At 43.8% G+C, this 19235-nt stretch overlaps 4 protein-coding genes and 1 pseudogene across 4 annotated transcripts in view; all 5 read right to left on the reverse strand.

Annotated features, from left to right (window-relative positions):
- The window catches only part of LOC126618056 (uncharacterized), a 45414-nt gene that overhangs the window by 9828 nt on the left and 16351 nt on the right, over window positions 1-19235 (reverse strand). The gene's annotated exons all lie outside the window — the stretch shown is intronic.
- On the reverse strand, window positions 1017-2494 carry LOC126618057 (glycine-rich cell wall structural protein 1-like). Its single transcript, XM_050286152.1, has one exon. It carries the CDS (start codon window positions 2383-2385, stop codon window positions 1324-1326), a length of 1062 nt encoding a protein of 353 aa, XP_050142109.1. The 5' UTR covers window positions 2386-2494; the 3' UTR covers window positions 1017-1323.
- LOC126618055 (glycine-rich cell wall structural protein-like) overlaps window positions 1017-19235 on the reverse strand; it is a 38483-nt gene continuing 20264 nt past the window's right edge. The window contains exon 2 of the mRNA XM_050286145.1: window positions 1017-1221. The gene's annotated coding sequence lies outside the window, so the exon portion shown is untranslated. The remainder of the gene's footprint in view (window positions 1222-19235) is intronic.
- On the reverse strand, window positions 11281-11601 carry LOC126619644 (non-specific lipid transfer protein GPI-anchored 31-like). The gene has a single exon (XM_050288062.1). It carries the CDS (start codon window positions 11599-11601, stop codon window positions 11281-11283), a length of 321 nt encoding a protein of 106 aa, XP_050144019.1.
- LOC126619646 (uncharacterized) lies at window positions 11642-12293 on the reverse strand (annotated as a pseudogene).

A 19235-nucleotide genomic window follows, 5' to 3' on the forward strand; every position in this document is an offset into this window, starting at 1 on the left:
GTTGATACATGGTATGACATTACCTAGAACATGAAGCTATATGATAACTAATGGGAATTGTTTGATTCATATTCATTCTTTCCCATCCCCGTACAAAAGCAAGCAAACGCATGTATATAAAGCGAGAAAGCAAAAACAGTGCAACGTTGTTCTACTAATAAAAAGATGGTTATTTTTACCAAAAAATAAAAATAAAAAGATGGTTAAGACTAAAATGCACCTTTAGTTAATTAAGAGCATCTCCAATTATGTTTTTTAATTTTTTAGTTAAATTTTAGATAAAAATACTAGAAAGCTATTTTAGGACTTCCCTTATTTAGTGCTATTATTTATGACTATCTATACACCTATTTTTATTTCTCACACATTTCATGCGAAATTATCACAGAGATAAGCAGAAAGCTCACTTTTAACAACACAGATATTATCCCCCAATTTGTTAATTAGCACCTACATAATTCGTTAGGTGTGGAGTTTTTATTACAAAATATTTCGGTATTAGTTAAACTAGGATTAAGATATTTAAACTCTTGATACGGTCGATTTAGGATATTTGAACATTTCTTTCAATTTTCAGCCGTCAGATCGAATGAATTAAATCAATCATCCAAAATTAACAAGAATCTGTAAAAGATTTAATTAAATGTATAAATAGCACTATCCAATTTATATTGCTTGTTTAGTAAAAGCTGGTTGTAGAGGGGTTGTATATAATAAATGTGCCTTAGCTTTATATGTAGTCAATTTAATTTGTACACAAAACCATCATCACTTCACACTACCATTAAGGGCAATGTGTTGGACAATCATACAAATTTCAGGGAAACATACAACTACATACAATTGTAAGAATAGTTCAGTTGGCTAAAAATACTAGTTTTTGTCTCTACATTCAAATTTGAATTCTACTTCTCATCATTTAATTTAAAATTAAATTAGATTATTGCTTGAAAAAAATAAACCGCTATGAACGTCATCGCCCCTTAATTAATAGTCTATGTAAAGTACTGAAAATATATTTGAAATATGATATGGTGAGGATATATTAGAAGTTGACAGTGCTTTCCCTTGCATGGAGAGTGTTTGCATGACAAAGCCAATACTATAGCATGTAAGATTGAACGTCTCTATAGCTAACTAGCTAATAACCACAATAAGCTTCATGGTGATGACGAGAAGGAAATAACAAGAACAATACCGAAGCTGGAAATAATTAAGAACCTCCTATTAACACATTATATTATGTAGCTTCCAAAATCTCAATTCATCATTGCAGTAGGTAGATGCAACATAAACTCATGGTCATATGTATCCTTGCACTCTTTAGTGGCCACCGCCAGCTCCAAATCCAGATCCACCCCCGGCACCACCACCAAAACCACCTCCTCCACCAAAACCACCACCTCCACCACCGCCTAGTCCACCTCCAACTCCTCCGCCTTTCCCAAACCCTCCTCCAGAACCACCACCAACACCACCACCACCCCCAAACCCACCTCCACCACCAGCACCGCCTCCAAGACCTCCGCCAGCACCAGCACCACCGCCAAAACCTCGACCTGCACCACCACCCGCTCCACCACCGCCGCCAATACCACCACCTCCTCCAAGACCACCACCTCCGCCAGCTCCACCTCCGGCACCAAATCCACCACCAGCTCCCGCTCCTCCACCACCACCAAGTCCACCTCCATGTCCAATGCCTCCACCTAGACCACCACCTCCTCCTGCACCCCCTCCACCGCCTAAGCCACCCCCAGCACCACCACCAAGCCCACCTCCGTGTCCTATACCTCCACCTAGACCACCCCCATGTCCAATGCCTCCTCCTAGACCACCACCTCCTCCTCCGCCTAAGCCACCCCCAGCACCACCACCAAGCCCACCTTTATGTCCTATACCTCCACCTAGACCACCTCCATGTCCAATACCTCCTCCTAGACCACCACCATGTCCAATGCCTCCACCTAGACCACCGCCACCTCCTGCCCCCCCACCTAATCCCCCACCACCTCCTAAGCCACCTCCTGCACCCCCACCTAATCCCCCACCACCTCCTAAGCCACCTCCTGCACCACCACCACCTCCTAAGCCACCTCCTGCACCTCCGCCAAGCCCACCACCACCTCCAAGACCTCCACCTCCACCTAAACCTCCCCCACCGCCAATGCCTCCACCAAGTCCACCGCCACCAAACCTTCCATGCCCAAGACCTCCTCTCTTAAAGAAATGCGGGCGGGGACGCGGAAAAAGGTGCTTATCATCCTTAACACTCTTACTGCTAGGGCTAGCATGGCCATCAGCCACAACCAAATCACTCACAAGGAAAGCAAATAATAAGAAAGCAAGCACCACAACACAACCTGAAACACGATGAACCCTCATCACGACGTCGCCAAAAGAAACAAACAAATGAAACACTTGAAGAAAAAGAACCAGCTAGATGTGCACAAGCAAAATGAAAGCATATGAATATATAGCAGTAGTGAAACTGAAACATGAGAAAGACGCTCTGATAAAGAGGCTAAAGCCACCCACCTGTGAGCTGTGACGCTTGGATGGAGTAAATTGGGCTCAACTGCATTGGCCAGGTAATTTATTAGGCCAACTGTCCTCCCCCTCCAACTCCAACACGCCCAGACATCAAGTCCCGACTCCCCCTTGCTTAATAGGGTTTTGACTCAGCTGCCTTCTTTTCAACCATATATATAAACCCTAATTTATTTTTCTTTTCAATTTTTTTTCTGTTCTGAGAATGATAGTAGATATATCCATGCACTGTATAGAGGAGATCACGAACTATAATACTAAAAAATTATGATGGATTGGATTTGGAGGTCAACTTTGATAAATAATGTTGGGTTGCCAAGTTTCCAATTTCCAAACTTGCCATCCCGGCAGCAAGTTGCAACTTGATCGATGGATTAACCAATGTGATTTCATTTGGACCAAAAAAAGCTAATGCGATTTCATTTAATGGGGGCTTTCTGCTGCCATCAATAGACCAACCAAACAACGTCCCGCCACCATTATATCTTCATATACACAGTTCCCTCTCTCTCTCTCTCTCTCTCTCTCTCTCTCTCTCTCTCTCTCTCTATTATATAATTTGTGGTTCTCATGAAATGTATCACACAAATGATTTATAATTGTTTTTTGGGTAATTTCGTGAGTTCATTAACATACATACATACATACATACATACATACATATATATATATATATACATGACTAACATTGCAGGCTGGAGTGCTTTTGGGCGCCGATTAAAATCTAGGGTTTATATGTCTCTGAAGATGACCAAACTGCCTTCGCTCTAGTTCAATTACTAAAGTAGACATGCATAGACTTCGTTATTAAAAACGTAAGTACACTTATATACACTTCTAAAATTGGACATACATATCTAATATTAGAAACTTCTTCATCCTATCATCCATCGTATTCCAAAAAAGAACAAAATTTAACACATATCGTTTATACTTAATTTGTGGCGCGCGAGGTTATATATGTTTCTAATTTGCATTTTTATTGTCAAATAATAAAAATTATTTTAGATTCGAATGGAAGCATTAATTTACATTGGATGCTAATGTGTTAAACAACGATATAGGCTCAAACTGGTTCCATCTATGAAGACAACCCTTAGTGTTACAAAAGAAATCACCCTGGTGGCAAGAGTTCATCCGTATTCAAGCTTCTGCGTTTACGACCAACAATACCCCATTGAGTCCTACCAAATGGAAGATGCCTCCCTCTAGTCGTCTGAAAATCAACTTCGATGGGGCTTGGTGCAAGGATTCTCTAGTGGGATGTTTGGGTGTTATCGTTAGGGACGATAGGGTAATTTTGTTGCTGCGTCCTGCATGAACTTCCAGGATGTATTTTCTATATTGTAGGCAGAAGCTATGGCAACAAGGGCATGTTCAGTTTGGACGTACTCGAGGGGTTTCAGAAATTTTTTATTAGAAGAAGACTCTCTTCAGATTATGACGACTCTTTGTGATACCTCCACTAATATGTCATCAACAATTGGGCAGTTAGTATAAGACACAAAGATTATTCTCGGTGTGATCACTAAAGATTTATGCACCCATGTCCATCGCCTAACACGGTTGCTCATAGACTTGCTAGGTTTGGTTTGAATGTTGGCAGCCAATGCGAGTGGTTTGCCCAACCTCCTAGTTTTATCATTGACCTCCTTGTTGAGGACTCTATGTAACTGGACTACGTACTTTGGTTGAGACTTCTTTTGGTCTTTTCTTGAGTGAATACAACACTATCGCTTTTATCAACAAAAAAAAAAGGTCAATTTGTGTACTGTTGTGTCTGGTTACAAATCACGGGGAGTAAACACAAATACTACTAACTTCAACTATTGTCTAAGCCATTTTATGTCAAATACAATAGTAGTCATTCCATCACATAATCAATTTGGATATCAACTTTAATCATGTCAATGAGAGTTTTTGAATCTTGACTCCACTTCAAATGTTTCTAATTACATTTTATGTAATATTCAATTTGTTTTTTGAGTATATCTCGTTCAATTGTTTTAAGGATGAAATTTTTGTCGAATTATCGTATTAACAGAATCACTAGTCGTACCATATTAAATTTGTGCCAAAAATTTGTACCAATTAGTGATGATATAAATTAACAACACTTCTATGAATGGTTAAATTCACAATCTCACAGCAACGTGGACGCCACTGTTATGGCAAGGTCCCAAATCAAGCTATCAAAGCCTTGAGACTACGAGAACTATCAACAATGCGACGTGACATAAAAAAAGACAGAGTTTCAACCTCGACTATCCCAAATAGTGGCGAAATTATGAAATTGGTGCCAAGTCGATGTTGGAAGAGCTAGTTGCTCAAATATTGTATACCCTCCAAGAACCCAAAAAAAATAGATAATGTTGATGCACAAAATCAGTGAGTACTTTGGTACAACAGAAAGTGTTAAGTTTGTGACATTCGCTAGATTGCTCCAGTCATTAGTATGGATAAGTATGTAAATGAATAGAGATAGGGAAGCAAACACAAGATGTACATAGTTCACCCAGATTGGCTACATCCACGGAGTATAGGAGTTCTCATTAATTGTGAAGGGTTTACATAAGTACATAGGTTCAAGCTCTCCTTTAGTGAGTACTAGTGAATGATTTAATATAAATGACATTATGAAATATTATGAGAGAATGATCTCTATTTATAGAAGAGAGTTTCTAGTTTCATTCTGACATTGACACATGTCGTGTTGTGATTGGCTTCTGATGTTAACACGTGTCGCGCTATGATTGCCTTCTGATGTCGACACATGTCGCGCTGTGATTGGCCTCCTGGTTGGAGGGAAACTCTTCTGGGTCCTTGACAGTATAACGTTGACCGGTGCTCAGTAGTTTCGGGATTGGTCAAGTATGGTACAAACAGTGCTCCCCTAAGTTCCAGAGTGAGGGAAACTCCTCGGTTGGGGATTTGCAAGATCCAAGCCATTAAGTAATCACGAAACTTCTAAGTATTGAAGTGTGGTATCATTTTCACTTGCCTTATCTGTCTCATATGTAGATGTGGCATCTTCTTTGGAAGTATTTTCCTCCATCCAGGGGTGGTATCTTTAACCGATGAAGATGCACAAGGTAATGTATAAATTTCACTTGAAGCTTACTTGTAGTTTCGGGCTTGGTCAAGTGCGATACAAACCCTATAGTAGGAGCCCCCCAAGTCGCCGAATTAGGAGATTTGCCGAATGAGGTAACAGACAAGGTAAGCAATCAGACTTCCAAGCAAGCAACCTGGATCGAAGGTTCGACTTTGGCTTCCGGTTGATTGTTCTCCTTCTCCTTGTGTCGTAAACAACAACAAGGATAAGAAAAAGCAAATGGAGAAGAGATGATATGAGATACTTTTGATTTTGAAGAAGTAACTTTCCACATGTTTATTCTTGAAATGGGCTGGAAGGTTTTCTGGTTTCCTCCAGAGTGTAAGGCCGTCTCAAGAATTTAAGGGTCAAAACAAGTCCATCAAATCTAGAGTACGTTCGACCCTAATGATATGTGATACTTTTGCTGTCGACAAAGTAGTGGGTGTGGTATGGCGAAGCTTTGCTCTTTGGTGATGGTGTCAGCAAAAGATTGTTGAAGCTTCTCGAGTTCTTCGGATAGGGCAGCAATGTTGGGTTTGGATTTGATTTAGACTCCTCTGTCTAGGTTGTGTGGTTCTGCAGGAAGGGCATCGTGCTGTAGTTTTGTTCCAGCTCATCATTGATCTTTCTGCTTCAATCTCTTACAACATTTGTCCCCGATGCAGGAATGAAATGCAACCTTTGCATTTAAATGGTCATTCAGAGCACTACTTCTTAACAACTCATCCATGCGTGGCAGCTTCAGTGTAAAGCGTCAATATCGTATCAACTGTTCTGAAGTATTTGCCGAAGGACTTCGTGACCTTGACAACAGTTGAGGATGAGTACTCGACAACCATGTAAAGATTCCGGGCAATCAGTTCCAGATCAAAAGTTTGATTTCAAGTTCCGACTGATTGCGTTTTTTCTCCCTGTTACCTTTCCACCCCAACCAACACATCCCACTATTAGCAACACCACCACACCTCTCCCGCAACCACCACTGCTATCGTCGCGCCCACTCCTACTACCATGTCAATTTGTCATTGTATACAATTTTATCACTTTTACATTAAATTTGACTAAACGTTTTTGCGCTACTTTTCATACTTAGAGAACTTTTAAAATTCAGTTAACCAAATACTCATCGACTTTATTTTAAAGTATTATTCTTAAAATATAGCAAAATCAGTTTTTTTTTTAAAGTACAACAATCTCAAACTCCAAACTCGCCCTAAATCGTGCATATGGCCAAGAGACTGAAGATGTACATGATTCTCTCTCAATCATCGCTTTGATATCCATCACACCTACTAACTTGAGTTGAGTTTCTATATTTTGCAGAGAGAATTTTTTTTTTTTTTTAAATAGAAGCAATATTACATAAGAAATCAAACCCAATTTTGAGTAATATACCATTTTGAAAACACTCCTAAAATAATCATGTGAACACGAAAATTTCCTGAAACGAAAGAGACAAGAACAACGTGCACAAACAAAATATTTGTATTTGATGATTTTGGGTTACAATCTCTCTCTATTTGATCCTCTGATTCAATCTCCGTAAGGTGTTGATTTGTGGATGTGCGATTGATCCAAAGGGCAGTTGGGCTTGATCTAAGGATGAACGTTCTTCAAGGGCCGTGGACTTGATCTTGAAGGTGGATTTGTGCGGATCTTCAAAGGGGCTTTTGGGCTTGATCTTTGAAGAACAGTGATGAACGGATCTCCAAGGGCTTTTGGGCTTGATCTTGAAGAACAGTGATGAACGGATCTTCAAGGGCTTTTGGGCTTGATCTTGAAGAGCGGTTGGACGTGTGGATTTGTCGACGTTGTTGATCCAAAGGGCCGTTGGGGCTTGATCTTGGATGAACGGATGATGAACGATGGTGCTTTCTTCAAAGGCCGTCGGGGCTTGATCTTGAAGGTGGATGATTGTTGATCCAAGGGCCGTCGGGGCTTGATCTTGGAAGAACGATGAACGAAGAACGAAGAACGCTTTCTTCAAGGGCCGTCGGGGCTTGATCTTGAAGGTGGATGATTGTTGATCCAAGGGTCGTCGAGGCTTGATCTTGGAAGAACGATGAACGAAGAACGAAGAAGGCTTTCTTGATTCTTCGGGAACCTGGATGCTTGAGAGCTTCGGAGTTTCAGAGCTTCAGAGCTTCAGAATTTTGCCTAATGATTTTGGTCCCCTTAAATGAATGAAATAGGCTTGTATTTATAGAATTTTCCAAGGTCTAATTTCGAATATAATATTCCAGATGAAATAAGTCGTTTCTGCCAGGTGTTGACACGTGTCCTATTTGATGACTTTTCCAACTCATTTCAATTTTCGTTGAGTCACACGCTACGTGTAAAATTTATGTAATACATGAGCGTTGACACTTTGATTTATTGGTCAACATTTATTTACCGAAATTTCGATGTCTACAAATGCCCCCACTTCAAGGCACGTCGTATACATGTGCTTGTCACGTGTAGGAGATGTGTTTTGAAGTCCCTTATTGTAGATGTCGATCCAAGGGCTGTCGAGGCTTGATCTTGAATTGGGCTGGAGATTTCTTCAAGGGCCGTTGAGGCTTGTTCTTGAACTTTTGTTTGAAATTTCTTCAAGGGCCGTCGAGGCTTGATCTTGAAGGTTGAAATTGGACCACAAGGAGCCTCATGTGGTAGATGATCTTTGGCTTTGGTAGTGGGTGAATCGGCACATATTTTGTTGCGCTTGTTGACTTTCCACAGCTTTGATCTTGAACTGGGTTGGAGGATTTTCTGGATTCCTCCAATTGTTGATTTTCCACAGCTTATTCTTGAACTAGGTTTTGATTCAAGGGTGGTAGACACTTAATCTTGAATCAGACTTGTGATTTCCTCAAGGGCTGTCGAGGCTTGATCTTGAATTTGGCTGGAAACTTCTTCAAAGGCCACTGAGGCTTGATTCTTGAAGGTTAAGTCGAACACATGACAAGGCATGAGGTGAAGGTGACGACTTGTTGCTTTGTTCAATCTTTCTAATTCACACCCGAGCAGTTTGGTCAACGGTATGATATTCAAGATTGATAGGCTCTTCTTCCAGTTGGTGACTTGATCTTTAAGGATTTGATTCAAGGGTGGTGAATCGGCACATGCAGCCCACACCGCCTAGTAAGTCGACCCAAGAATTTGAGGGTCAAAACGAGTTCTTCATCTCAGACTCTTTCTGCCGAGTTGACTGTGAATGCTGCATTCTTCTTTGCTTGTTTCTTCAGGCAGATATGGCAGCTTCTCGGGTTCTTCAGCTCGGACTCCTTCTGCTGAGTTGACTGTGCAAACTGCATTCTTCTCTGCTTGTTCCTTCTGCACCTTGTCTCCACATGCTGCAAGGTATCATTTTCACTTTCCTTATCTGTTCTCCAGGCAGATGTGGCAGCTTCTTTGGAAGTACAGCAGCAGTGGGAAATGAGTACTCGAGAGCAGTGCTAGGTAGGCAATCAGGGAAGGGCTCCAAGCAGTCGGTTCCTTACCCGAGTTTGAGTGGAGGTTCCAGCATATTGTTTTCCTTATCCTTGTCTTTGTAGGTAAGAACAAGGACAAAGGAAAGGACATGGAGAACGCATGATATGAGATACTTTTGCTTTCTACCCCGGTGATATGAGATACTTTTGCTCTGGTGTCATTTGTTTGCTGAGGTACCCCAAGGAATAAGGAACACTGAGTGACTCGAGAGGCTTCGTTGGGAAGGCATTCTCGGAGATGAAGAAAGGTTCCGTATGTCTCCCTTGCTATGGAGGGTGAAGGTGGACAGTTATAGGGAGTTCCTTAATACCTGTAGAGGTACTGTTCTTTCACTCGTGTCGGCAACCAATGCGTGATTGGTCTATATGGCTTCACGTGCTTCCTTCTTTATCAGAAATCTTCGACAAACTGTCCGTAATTTCCGCCAAGCTGCGTGTGCATGTGACAGGTGTTGACGCGGCTGAAAAGACTGGCGCTTATTCGATAACTGGGATCGGCGCTTCGACAAATTACCCGTGATTTCCGCAAAGCTGAGTTTGCGTGTGATGGGTGCTGACGTGTCTGGAAAAGACTGGCGTCTCTTCGATATCTGGGATCGGCACTTCGACAAATTGCCCGTGATTTTCGCAAAGCTGAGCTTGCGTGTGACGGGTGCCGACGCGTCTGGAAAAGCAAGATGCTTCTCCGATTTCTGAGCTTGCCTCTTCGATTTTTGAATGGCCTCTTCGAATTCTGAGCTCGCCTCTTCGATCTCTGAAATCCCGTCGAATGTTGATTTTTTATAGAGGCACGCTGTTCGTTTCAAAGCACACTTGAATTTTACTTGTGAAAACTCCCTTCTTGCACTTCTAAGATCTTGATTCGTCCGACCTCTTCTTCCTTCAACACTTTGAAAATGTCTGGACCCTCCGACCGTCGTTTTGATTTGAACCTTGGTGAAGAGGTAGTCCCGTCTTCTCCAGATAACATATGGCGATCATCCTTCATATCCCCTACTGGTCCTCTTACTGTTGGGGATTCGGTGATGAAGAATGATATGACCGCTGCGGTGGTGGCCCGGAACCTTGTCACTCCCAAAGATAACAGACTACTTTCCAGGCGGTCTGATGAGTTGGCTGTTAAGGAGTCCCTGGCTCTTAGTGTGCAGTGTGCGGGTTCTGTGTCCAACATGGCCCAACGCCTATTTGCTCGAACCCGTCAAGTTGAATCGTTGGCGGCTGAAGTGATGAGTCTCAAACAGGAGATCAGATGGCTCAAGCATGAGAATAAACAGTTGCACAAGCTTGCACATAACTATGCCACAAACATGAAGAGGAAAATTGACCAGATGCAGGAATCTGATGGTCAGATTTTACTTGATCATCGGAGGTTTGTGGGTTTGTTCCAGCAGCATTTACCTTCGTCTTCTGGGGCTGTACCGACTGCTGAGGCTTCAAACAGCCAACCTCCGACGCCTTCTCTTCCTGGAGCTCTGCCGAGTTGTGAGGCGCCACCTGATCGTCCTTGAATATCCCCTGTTGTAAATTTGATTTGATTTGATTTTTTTTTTTTTAAGGTATGCATAATGCAAATTTGTGTAAAATTTCCAGAAAAAAAATAAATAAAAAGGACTTTATTTCTCTCGATGCATTTTTTTTTTTTTTTGCTATATACATACATATATTATGTACATACACACCACATTATCATAACTTCATTTTCTTTTCTTTTCTTTTCTCTTTTTTTTTTTTTTTTTTTTTATTTTTAATAAATAAATATATATATTTTTTTTCTTTCTTTTTCTGCACATGGTGCCAGACGCACCATGAAACCCTTTTTTTTTTATTTTTTTTAAATTCCTTCTTTCTTCTTTTTTTTTCACGTGTAGCTGATCCACCACTTTTTTTTCCCGTGCTGGATGCACCATATACATATATATACATATATATATATATATATATTTTATTATTATTTTTTATTTATATATTTTTTTCTTTTCAGAATGGTGCTCATGCCATTCTCCTTTTTTCACGTGGTGCCAGCACCGTAAGATTCCATTTTCACGTGGTGACAGCAGAATGGTGCCAGACGCACCGTATTTTTTTATTTTTTATTTTTTATTTATTTTTTTTTCTTGTATAAATTTCGGTGATCTTCACTGCACTACCGTAGCATGTTCACTAATGGTTGACTTTAGCGGCGGGGAGGGCGGTGCCTTTGGTGATGTTCCAGACGACGCCGAGTTGAGCACTGCTTTTGAAGGTCTCACAGAGGCAGGAAGCGTCGGCTTTGAGCACAGTCTTGAGGCCATTGCAGCAAGTCTCTGCCAGCTTCGTGTCCGTGTTCCCATTCGACACAAATGACAAGCAGTCCGCCATGTTCAAGATCAGGCTCGAGCAGTCCACCGCAGGAACCGGCGCCGCGCAGTCCCCAAGTCCAAACGACAGCACCGCCATCACCATCACCACAGTGCTCATCCAAACCCTCGTTGCTGCTCCCATTTTTTTTGTTTTTTGTTTTTTTTTGTGGGATTGTGATAACTCAAGAAGGAATGACGGCACCAAGTAGGAAGTGGGTTGGTGAGACAACAGACTTCGCGGAGAGATTATTGCAGTCGTGTTCGCCATTGCAGATGACTCCAGGCCAGGTGCAGATCGAAACAGACTCATTCCATTGGACCCGGTTCGCGTGTGGGGTGTGGGTGTGCGGACGAGTCGGTCGAGCTCGCGGAGAGCAGAGATGTCGAGATTGAGGCGTCGGGTGAGGAGTTTGTTTGGTTTGCTCCGTGCACAAAAGCTGCTGCAAGGGATTCCTGCGCTTCGCCGCCTCGTCGCTGAAGTTCTCCGACGGAGGCAGGCCCAGCTCGTCGTCCGAAGCTTCTAGCAGGTATCCAAGGTCGGGATTTGACTCGCCGGACTCTGACGTCAGGTCAACCACCGGCACCGAAGCTGGATCGGTCTCCGACTCTTGCTCCGTATCCGATGCCGGACGTGGCGACGACTGACAAGAATTTGTTGCGGCAGCTATCTCTTCCTCGAAGCTCTCATGACGGAGTCGAGGTCCTGAGTCGTGGGATCGACGTCCGAGTCGTCGAGAAAGAACCCAGAAGGTCTTCCCTGAGCCGCTTCACCTCGGCCGAGTCGTCCGAGTTGTCTTGGACCCACTTCTTGTTCTTTGAGGTGTGGTCCTCCATGTTTGAAATAATACCAATCGCAAGAGAGAGATGAGAGTTTTTCAGATGAAGCGTGGGGATGTCGTGCTCTCTCTGGGAGAAACCATGGAGATTTGGGCATGGTCCTTGCTGTTGCAGGCGGAAGGGAGGAAGAGACCCGTGCTTGATGGGCTTCAAGAGCCTGACGGCGATGTCTAAACTATTGTTGGCCCAAAAAAAACATTGTTGTGGTGGATTGGGGCAGCAGAGGTATGGTGCAGGATCTCTTTGGGCTTCGATAAGGGCCTGGGCTGCACGGGCTTGGATCCGCGCGCTGTGGGCTGAGAATGGAACTTATATATATATATATATATTTTTTTTTTTTATTATTATTATTATTATTATTTTTTTTTTTTTTTGAAGAAACTGTTTCATTCATTTTTTTTTTTTTAAATAGTACACATTATGACATATGTATTTACTTATTTAACATAACACATTCTAACATATGTATTTACTTATTTAACATAACACATTCTAACATATGTATTTACTTATTTAACATTTATTTATTTATTTTACTAACACATTATGACATATGTATTTACTTATTTAACATAACACATTCTAACATATGTATTTACTTATTTAACATTTATTTATTTATTTTACTAACACATTATGACATATGTATTTACTTATTTAACATAACACATTCTATCATATGTATTTACTTATCTAACATAACACACACATATATACATATATATATATATCTGCCTTTCAGCGCGTCACTTTTACCGTGTGGGGTTGTGCAAGAGACTGCAGCGGGGATTTGCTATGTAGCGCTCGAGGCAGAATGTAAGGTGGCAAGCTTCATGATCGGCTAGTCGTTTGACGGCGGTCATTGAAGTATCTTCGTCGATTGAAGCATGGTGGCCAGAGTGACGAAGCTGGTGTTGACGGCTTTGCTACTTGCCCTTGCCGCTTGGAGCTTGAGGCAGAATGTAAAGCGTCGAGCTTCATGACCAGCTAGTCGTTTGACGGCGGTTATTGAAGTTTCTTCGTCATTTGAAGCATGGTGGCCAGAGTGACGAAGCTGGTGTTGACGGCCTTGCTACTTGCCCTTGCCCCTAGCTTGAGGCAGAATGTAAAGCGTCGAGCTTCATGACCGGCTAGTCGTTTGATGGCGGTTATTGAAGTTTCTTCGTCATTTGAAGCATGGTGGCCAGAGTGACGAAGCTGGTGTTGACGGCCTTGCTACTTGCCCTTGCCGCTTAGAGCTTGAGGCAGAATGTAAAACGTCGAGCTTCATGACCGGCTAGTCGTTTGACGGCGGTCATTGAAGTTTCTTCGTCGTTTGAAGCGTGGTGGCCAGAATGCACTGTTGTTGCTGCTTGAAGCTCGTTCCAGTACGTCACTTTTACCGTGTGGGGTTATGCAAAAGACTGCAGCGAGTTTATGCTGTGTAGTGCCTTTTGTTGCAACTTTCCTCGGAGGTGCCGTCGCTGTGCACACCGACCATGCCGCCTGCCAACTCATTCCTTTAAAGAAATAAAGTATCCGTATTTTGGATTTGCTCTTTATTCTTCAAAGTGTTTGTGTATTTATTGATGATGTGACTGTACTTGAAGTTTTGAAGTTTCAAGTTGCCTACGTACCCTCGGTTGAGAAGGGATTAAGTCATGACGTAGTTCAAATACAATTTTTTTTCTATTTTTTTTTTGTTTGCAGTTTCAGCTCGTGCAGACCAGGAGCGTTGTGCCATGCAGTTTAGGCTCGTGCAGGCGAGGAGCTTTGGTTCGTGCAGTTTAGGCTCGTGCGAACAAGGAGCAGGAATTTGTTGCCTTTCAGGGGTAGTAGCGCTTCAAGAATCTGCCGTTGATAGGGTCGATCTTCAAGCCGTCCTCCACCATGATTAAGTAGGCGCCATTGGTGTAGACTTCTTGTAGTACGTATGGTCCATCCCATTTTGACGTGAACTTGCTCTTTGTCTTTTGAGTTGTGATGATAGGCCTACGCAATGAAAGGACGAGATCTCCCATTTGAAAAGACCGAGGGAGAACTTTCTTGTTGAAGGCTTTAGAAAGTCGAGCTTGATAACACTCCAGGTGTTGCTGGGCTTCGAGTCTTTTCTCATCCAGTGCCTCCAGTTCTTGAAGACGCAACTTTGCATTCTCTTCGTCAGTCAAGCCTTCTTGTATAGCCATCCTTAGCGAGGGGATTTGACTTTCGAATGGTAGGATAGCTTCTACACCATATACAAGAGAATAAGGTGTGGCTTGGGTAGGCGTTCTATATGTTGTCCTGTATGCCCATAGGGCTTCGCCTATTCTTTCATGCCAGTCTTTCTTTGTTCTACCGATTACCTTCTTCAGGAGGTTGCACAATGTCTTGTTGAACGCTTCTGCAAGACCGTTGGCCGGAGTATGATACATGGAGGATTTGCGCTGCTTGAACTTGTATTTCTCGCAGAGCTCGTCCATGAGTCGGTTTGAGAACTGCTTTCCGTTGTCGGTGACGATGTAGCGAGGCACCCCGTATCGATGGATGATATGTCCCTTGATGAAACAGACGACAGTTTCCTTCTTGACACGCCCATATCGATAGATCAAGCCCAACGGCCCTTTGGATCAATCGCACATCCACAAATCAACACCTTACAGAGATTGAATCAGAGGATCAAATAGAGAGAGATTGTAACCCAAAATCATCAAATACAAATATTTTGTTTGTGCACGTTGTTCTTGTCTCTTTCGTTTCAGGAATTTTTCGTGTTCACAAATTGGCACGCCCAGTGGGACCATCTCTGCCTCTCATCTCTTTCTCCGAAATTCAAGCGCACTTCGAAAATTAATGGCATCAAGGAAGGCTCAAACTGTTCCCGCAACCGGCGCAAAGAACAAGAGCGTCCTCGTCGCAAGTGGTGTCACTTTGGGCATCACGATTCGAAGCATGGCAAGAGCTACTTCTGCCACCTCTTTCACCTCTGCATCAACTCTGCCAAAGGGACGAGAGTACCCCAGGCGCGAGCCTATGATCACCTTAGCCTCACTAAGGGCACCAATGGGGGAAAGACCAAGGGAATACTCCGAATCCATGCTCTCCGATGACGATTCAAGCGGCAGTTCAGCCATGCAAGTCATGACCGCTGGAACAACTTTAGTCGAGGAACAGCTTGCTCAAATGAATGAAGCAATCGCAAGACTAACTCGAACTGTGGAAGAAAAAGACTTGCAAATCGCGGCATTAGTCAACCGACTGAAGGCGCAGGACAGCGAGAAACCCGACCCAGAGGATGATCCACTAAAGGGAGGAGCTGGCGGAGACGAAGAACCCCCGGTGAAGAAAATCGATGGGAAGCCGAAACCAGACCAAGCAGCGGCACTCATGGGATCTCTTTCTATCCAGCAGCTGCAAGAGATGATCACCAACACCATCAAGGCACAGTACGAAGGGAGCTCATATACCTCCGGGTTGTACTCAAAGCCGTATTCAAAGAAGATCGACGCCCTAAGGATGCCGAGGGGTTATCAACCACCAAAGTTCATGCAATTTGATGGAAAGGGAAACCTGAAACAGCACGTTGCCCACTTCGTTGAAACTTGCAACAACGCAGGAACCGAAGGGGACTACCTCGCCAAGCAGTTTGTGCGCTCGCTGAAAGGAAACGCCTTTGAGTGGTACACGGATCTGGAGCCTGAGTCTATCAACAGTTGGGAGCAATTGGAGCGGGAATTCCTCAATCGCTTCTACAGCACCCGCCGCACTGTGAGCATGCTAGAGCTAACAAGCACAAAGCAGTGGAAGGACGAGCCAGTCATGGACTACATCAACCGATGGCGTAATCTAAGCCTCGACTGTAAGGACAGACTCTCCGAGATTTCTTCAATCGAAATGTGCATCCAGGGCATGCAATGGGGTTTACAATACATCCTTCAAGGTATCAAACCACGAACTTTTGAAGAATTAGCCACCCGTGCCCACGACATGGAGTTGAGCATCGCCCACCATGGAAAGAATGAGCCAATCACCGATTTCAAAAGGGATAAGGTGTTCACTTCAAGAGCAGACAATCATGGGAAAAAGCCCGCCAAGGAAGCTTTTACCACCAATACCACCCCTATCAAGACCTCGTCTGTGCCCGTCAAAATCTCTTTCAATAAAGCAAGGGAGACGAAAAAAGGTGAGCCTTCCCACACCCAAGATAGGTACAAAAACACCTTGAGGGAATTGGAGCAGAAGGTATACCCTTTTCCGGACTCCGACATGGACGCAATGCTGGACGACCTGCTGGAGAAGAAGGTGATTGAGTTACCCGAATGCAAACGCCCTGAAGAAATGAATCGCATCAATGATCCCAAGTACTGCAAGAACCATCGTATCGTGGGTCATCATGTGGGCAAATGTTTCATCCTAAAAGAACTCATCATGAAGTTGGCACAACAAGGACGGATTGAGCTCGACCTAGAAGACACAGCTGCAACGCACACCACTACGGTCGTGTTCGGATCCTTTGATCCCGTGCTTCTTCAAGAAATGCTGGACCATGCTCGGCAATACTCAAACCACACTGCACATTCTGCACCACCGTCACTGGGGGCAAGCAACCAGGACGCACCTACTGACGATGACAAAGGATGGACATTGGTGACCTATAAGAGGACGAGGAAACCAAAACCGCAAGCTATAAAGCAAAAGGGGGAACAAGGGAGAAAACACCGCCGTCGCGGCAATAGGAAGCCTCAGAGAAACATAAGAGCTGCTAAGCCAATATATGCTGGGGAACCTGCGGAGCAAAAGCCACGCATTCCCGTCTCATTGCACGAGTACTTCCCGGAGGACTTCTTCCAACATTGCACTATCACCGCATGTCACATGGTCGAAGTAGAAATGGAAGAACCTTCAAAGGGCAAAATTGTCGCCGCTGAGGGAGAAAATACTCTGACACCTGAAGAAGGTCTGCCAGTACACTTTAGCATCGAGGAAGCGCTACAATTACCAAAGAAGATACGAAGGGCATTGGCAACGGTTTTAGCGAGTCCAAACGACCACGAAGTGCAAGAAAGCAAGAACGAAGGCTTGAGGCCTCGGCCACACGAGTGTGCCACATGCTGTGCCACCGATGACACAATCCACTTCGCCGACGAAGACTTGTTGCTAGGATCCAAGCCTCACAACCGACCTCTCTTGGTCTCTGGGTACGTAAGGGAGCATAAAGTCAGCCGCATACTTGTGGACGGCGGGTCAGCCATAAATATCATGCCAAAGTCAACAATGACCGCAATCGGCATCAAGGTGGATGAACTATCCCTAAACCGTCTACTAATCCAAGGTTTTAACCAGGGAGGACAAAGAGCGATGGGCATGATCCGAGTGGAGATGACCATTGGTGAACTCAAGTCAAGCGTGATGTTCCACGTGATTGATGCAAGAACTTCCTACGGTCTGCTCTTAGGAAGGCCTTGGATCCATGCGAACGGAGTGGTACCGTCCACCCTTCACCAATGTTTAAAATTTTACCAAGAACGAGTGAAGGTGATCTATGGCGACACCAAGCCATTCACCGAAGCCGAATCACATTTCGCAGACGCCAAGTTCTACATGAATGAAGACACGGTGCCCGAAACTCTTCCAAGAGAGATTAAATCCATGAGCAAAACAACACCTAAAAAACAGGAGTGGCAAGCTATGCCCAAGAAGCAAGAAGAAGAAGCTATGCCATCTTCAAGCAAAAACGACGATGAGCTTTCTAAACCTGCAACAACCAGAGGAAGTAGGACGGCCTCAAATGGACCAAGCATACCCGTCTTCCGATACATCCCGACGTCGAGAAGAAAGAATGGTCAATCCCCGTTTGAAACTGCAGCGAGCAAAGCCGATGCACAGCGGCACATAGATAATGTAAAGTTGCTCAAAACGAATGCAGTCTTGCCTCTGACCCAGCTAGGCGACACCAAGGTTGCAAAACCATCACAGGGCTTCATAAAAGGCCTGCCAAAAGGGGTAGAACCAAGCTTTCTCCCAACCAAAAGGACCGAAGAAGGTTTTGATCCAAACGCCTACAAACTTATGTCGAAAGCTGGGTATAACTTCACCTCCTCTGCAAATTTGGGAAAGAATGATTTGAACACCGTCAAAGACAACGAACGTGATCTCACTAAAACTCAGAAGAAGTTAGAGAAGCATGGTTACGGGGTTAGCAACAACAAAGCTGGGCTTGGCTTCACACCAAATGCACCGGTGAAGATCTCCAGCAAGGCAAAAAATGCTAGCGCTCAACACATCAGCGTACACATTATACAAGATAAAGAGGAGCCTCAACCTGCCCCCCGGACATCAGTATTCGATAGAATGAATTGTTCAAAGCCCAGAGTTTCGGCACCTAAACTCATTGGCGGTCAAAACAAAACTTCCGTCTTCAAAAGGCTTAACACGTCAGTATCTCGAGGCTCTGTTTTCGAAAGGTTATCAACACCTAAAAAGCAAAGCAATACGACTAGCTTTCCTCCACGACAGTCAGTTATGGAAAGACTTGGAGAAGCCAAAGAGCCTTCCAAAAGGAGAAAGACGACACCAGAAGTAGAAGAGATCGATCGCCTGGCAGAAAAGGATGGCGTTCGAAGTTCCATTCCTTCAAGAATGAAGCGCCAAGCAATATTGGAGGTTGACACAGTTGGATCACTGAAAGTGAAAAGGCGCACCATCATTCACACTGGACAATCTTCATGCCAACTAGCTCGGGAGGTTAACACCGAAGAAGAAAGCTCAAGACGTCTTCCACATCACAATCCAAGAAGGTGAAGAAGATGAAAGCCTCGAAGAAGATGTCATTGCAGCACCGTCACAACTCGAAGATGGGGGGCAAGCCACAGTTGACGATCTCAAAGAACTCAACTTAGGCACAAGTGAGGAACCGAAGCCTATCTTCGTAAGAGCATTACTAAGTACAGGCAAGATAGAGAAGTATTACCAGATGCTATT

This window comes from Malus sylvestris, chromosome 4 (genome assembly GCF_916048215.2).
Source record: "Malus sylvestris chromosome 4, drMalSylv7.2, whole genome shotgun sequence".
In the NCBI taxonomy this organism is placed as follows: Eukaryota; Viridiplantae; Streptophyta; class Magnoliopsida; order Rosales; family Rosaceae; genus Malus; species Malus sylvestris.

Bases quoted from the DNA above. Each gene is read 5' to 3' on its own strand.
- LOC126618057 (XM_050286152.1), bottom strand. From the start codon at position 2,385: ATGAGGGTTCATCGTGTTTCAGGTTGTGTTGTGGTGCTTGCTTTCTTA.
- LOC126619644 (XM_050288062.1), bottom strand. From the start codon at position 11,601: ATGGGAGCAGCAACGAGGGTTTGGATGAGCACTGTGGTGATGGTGATG.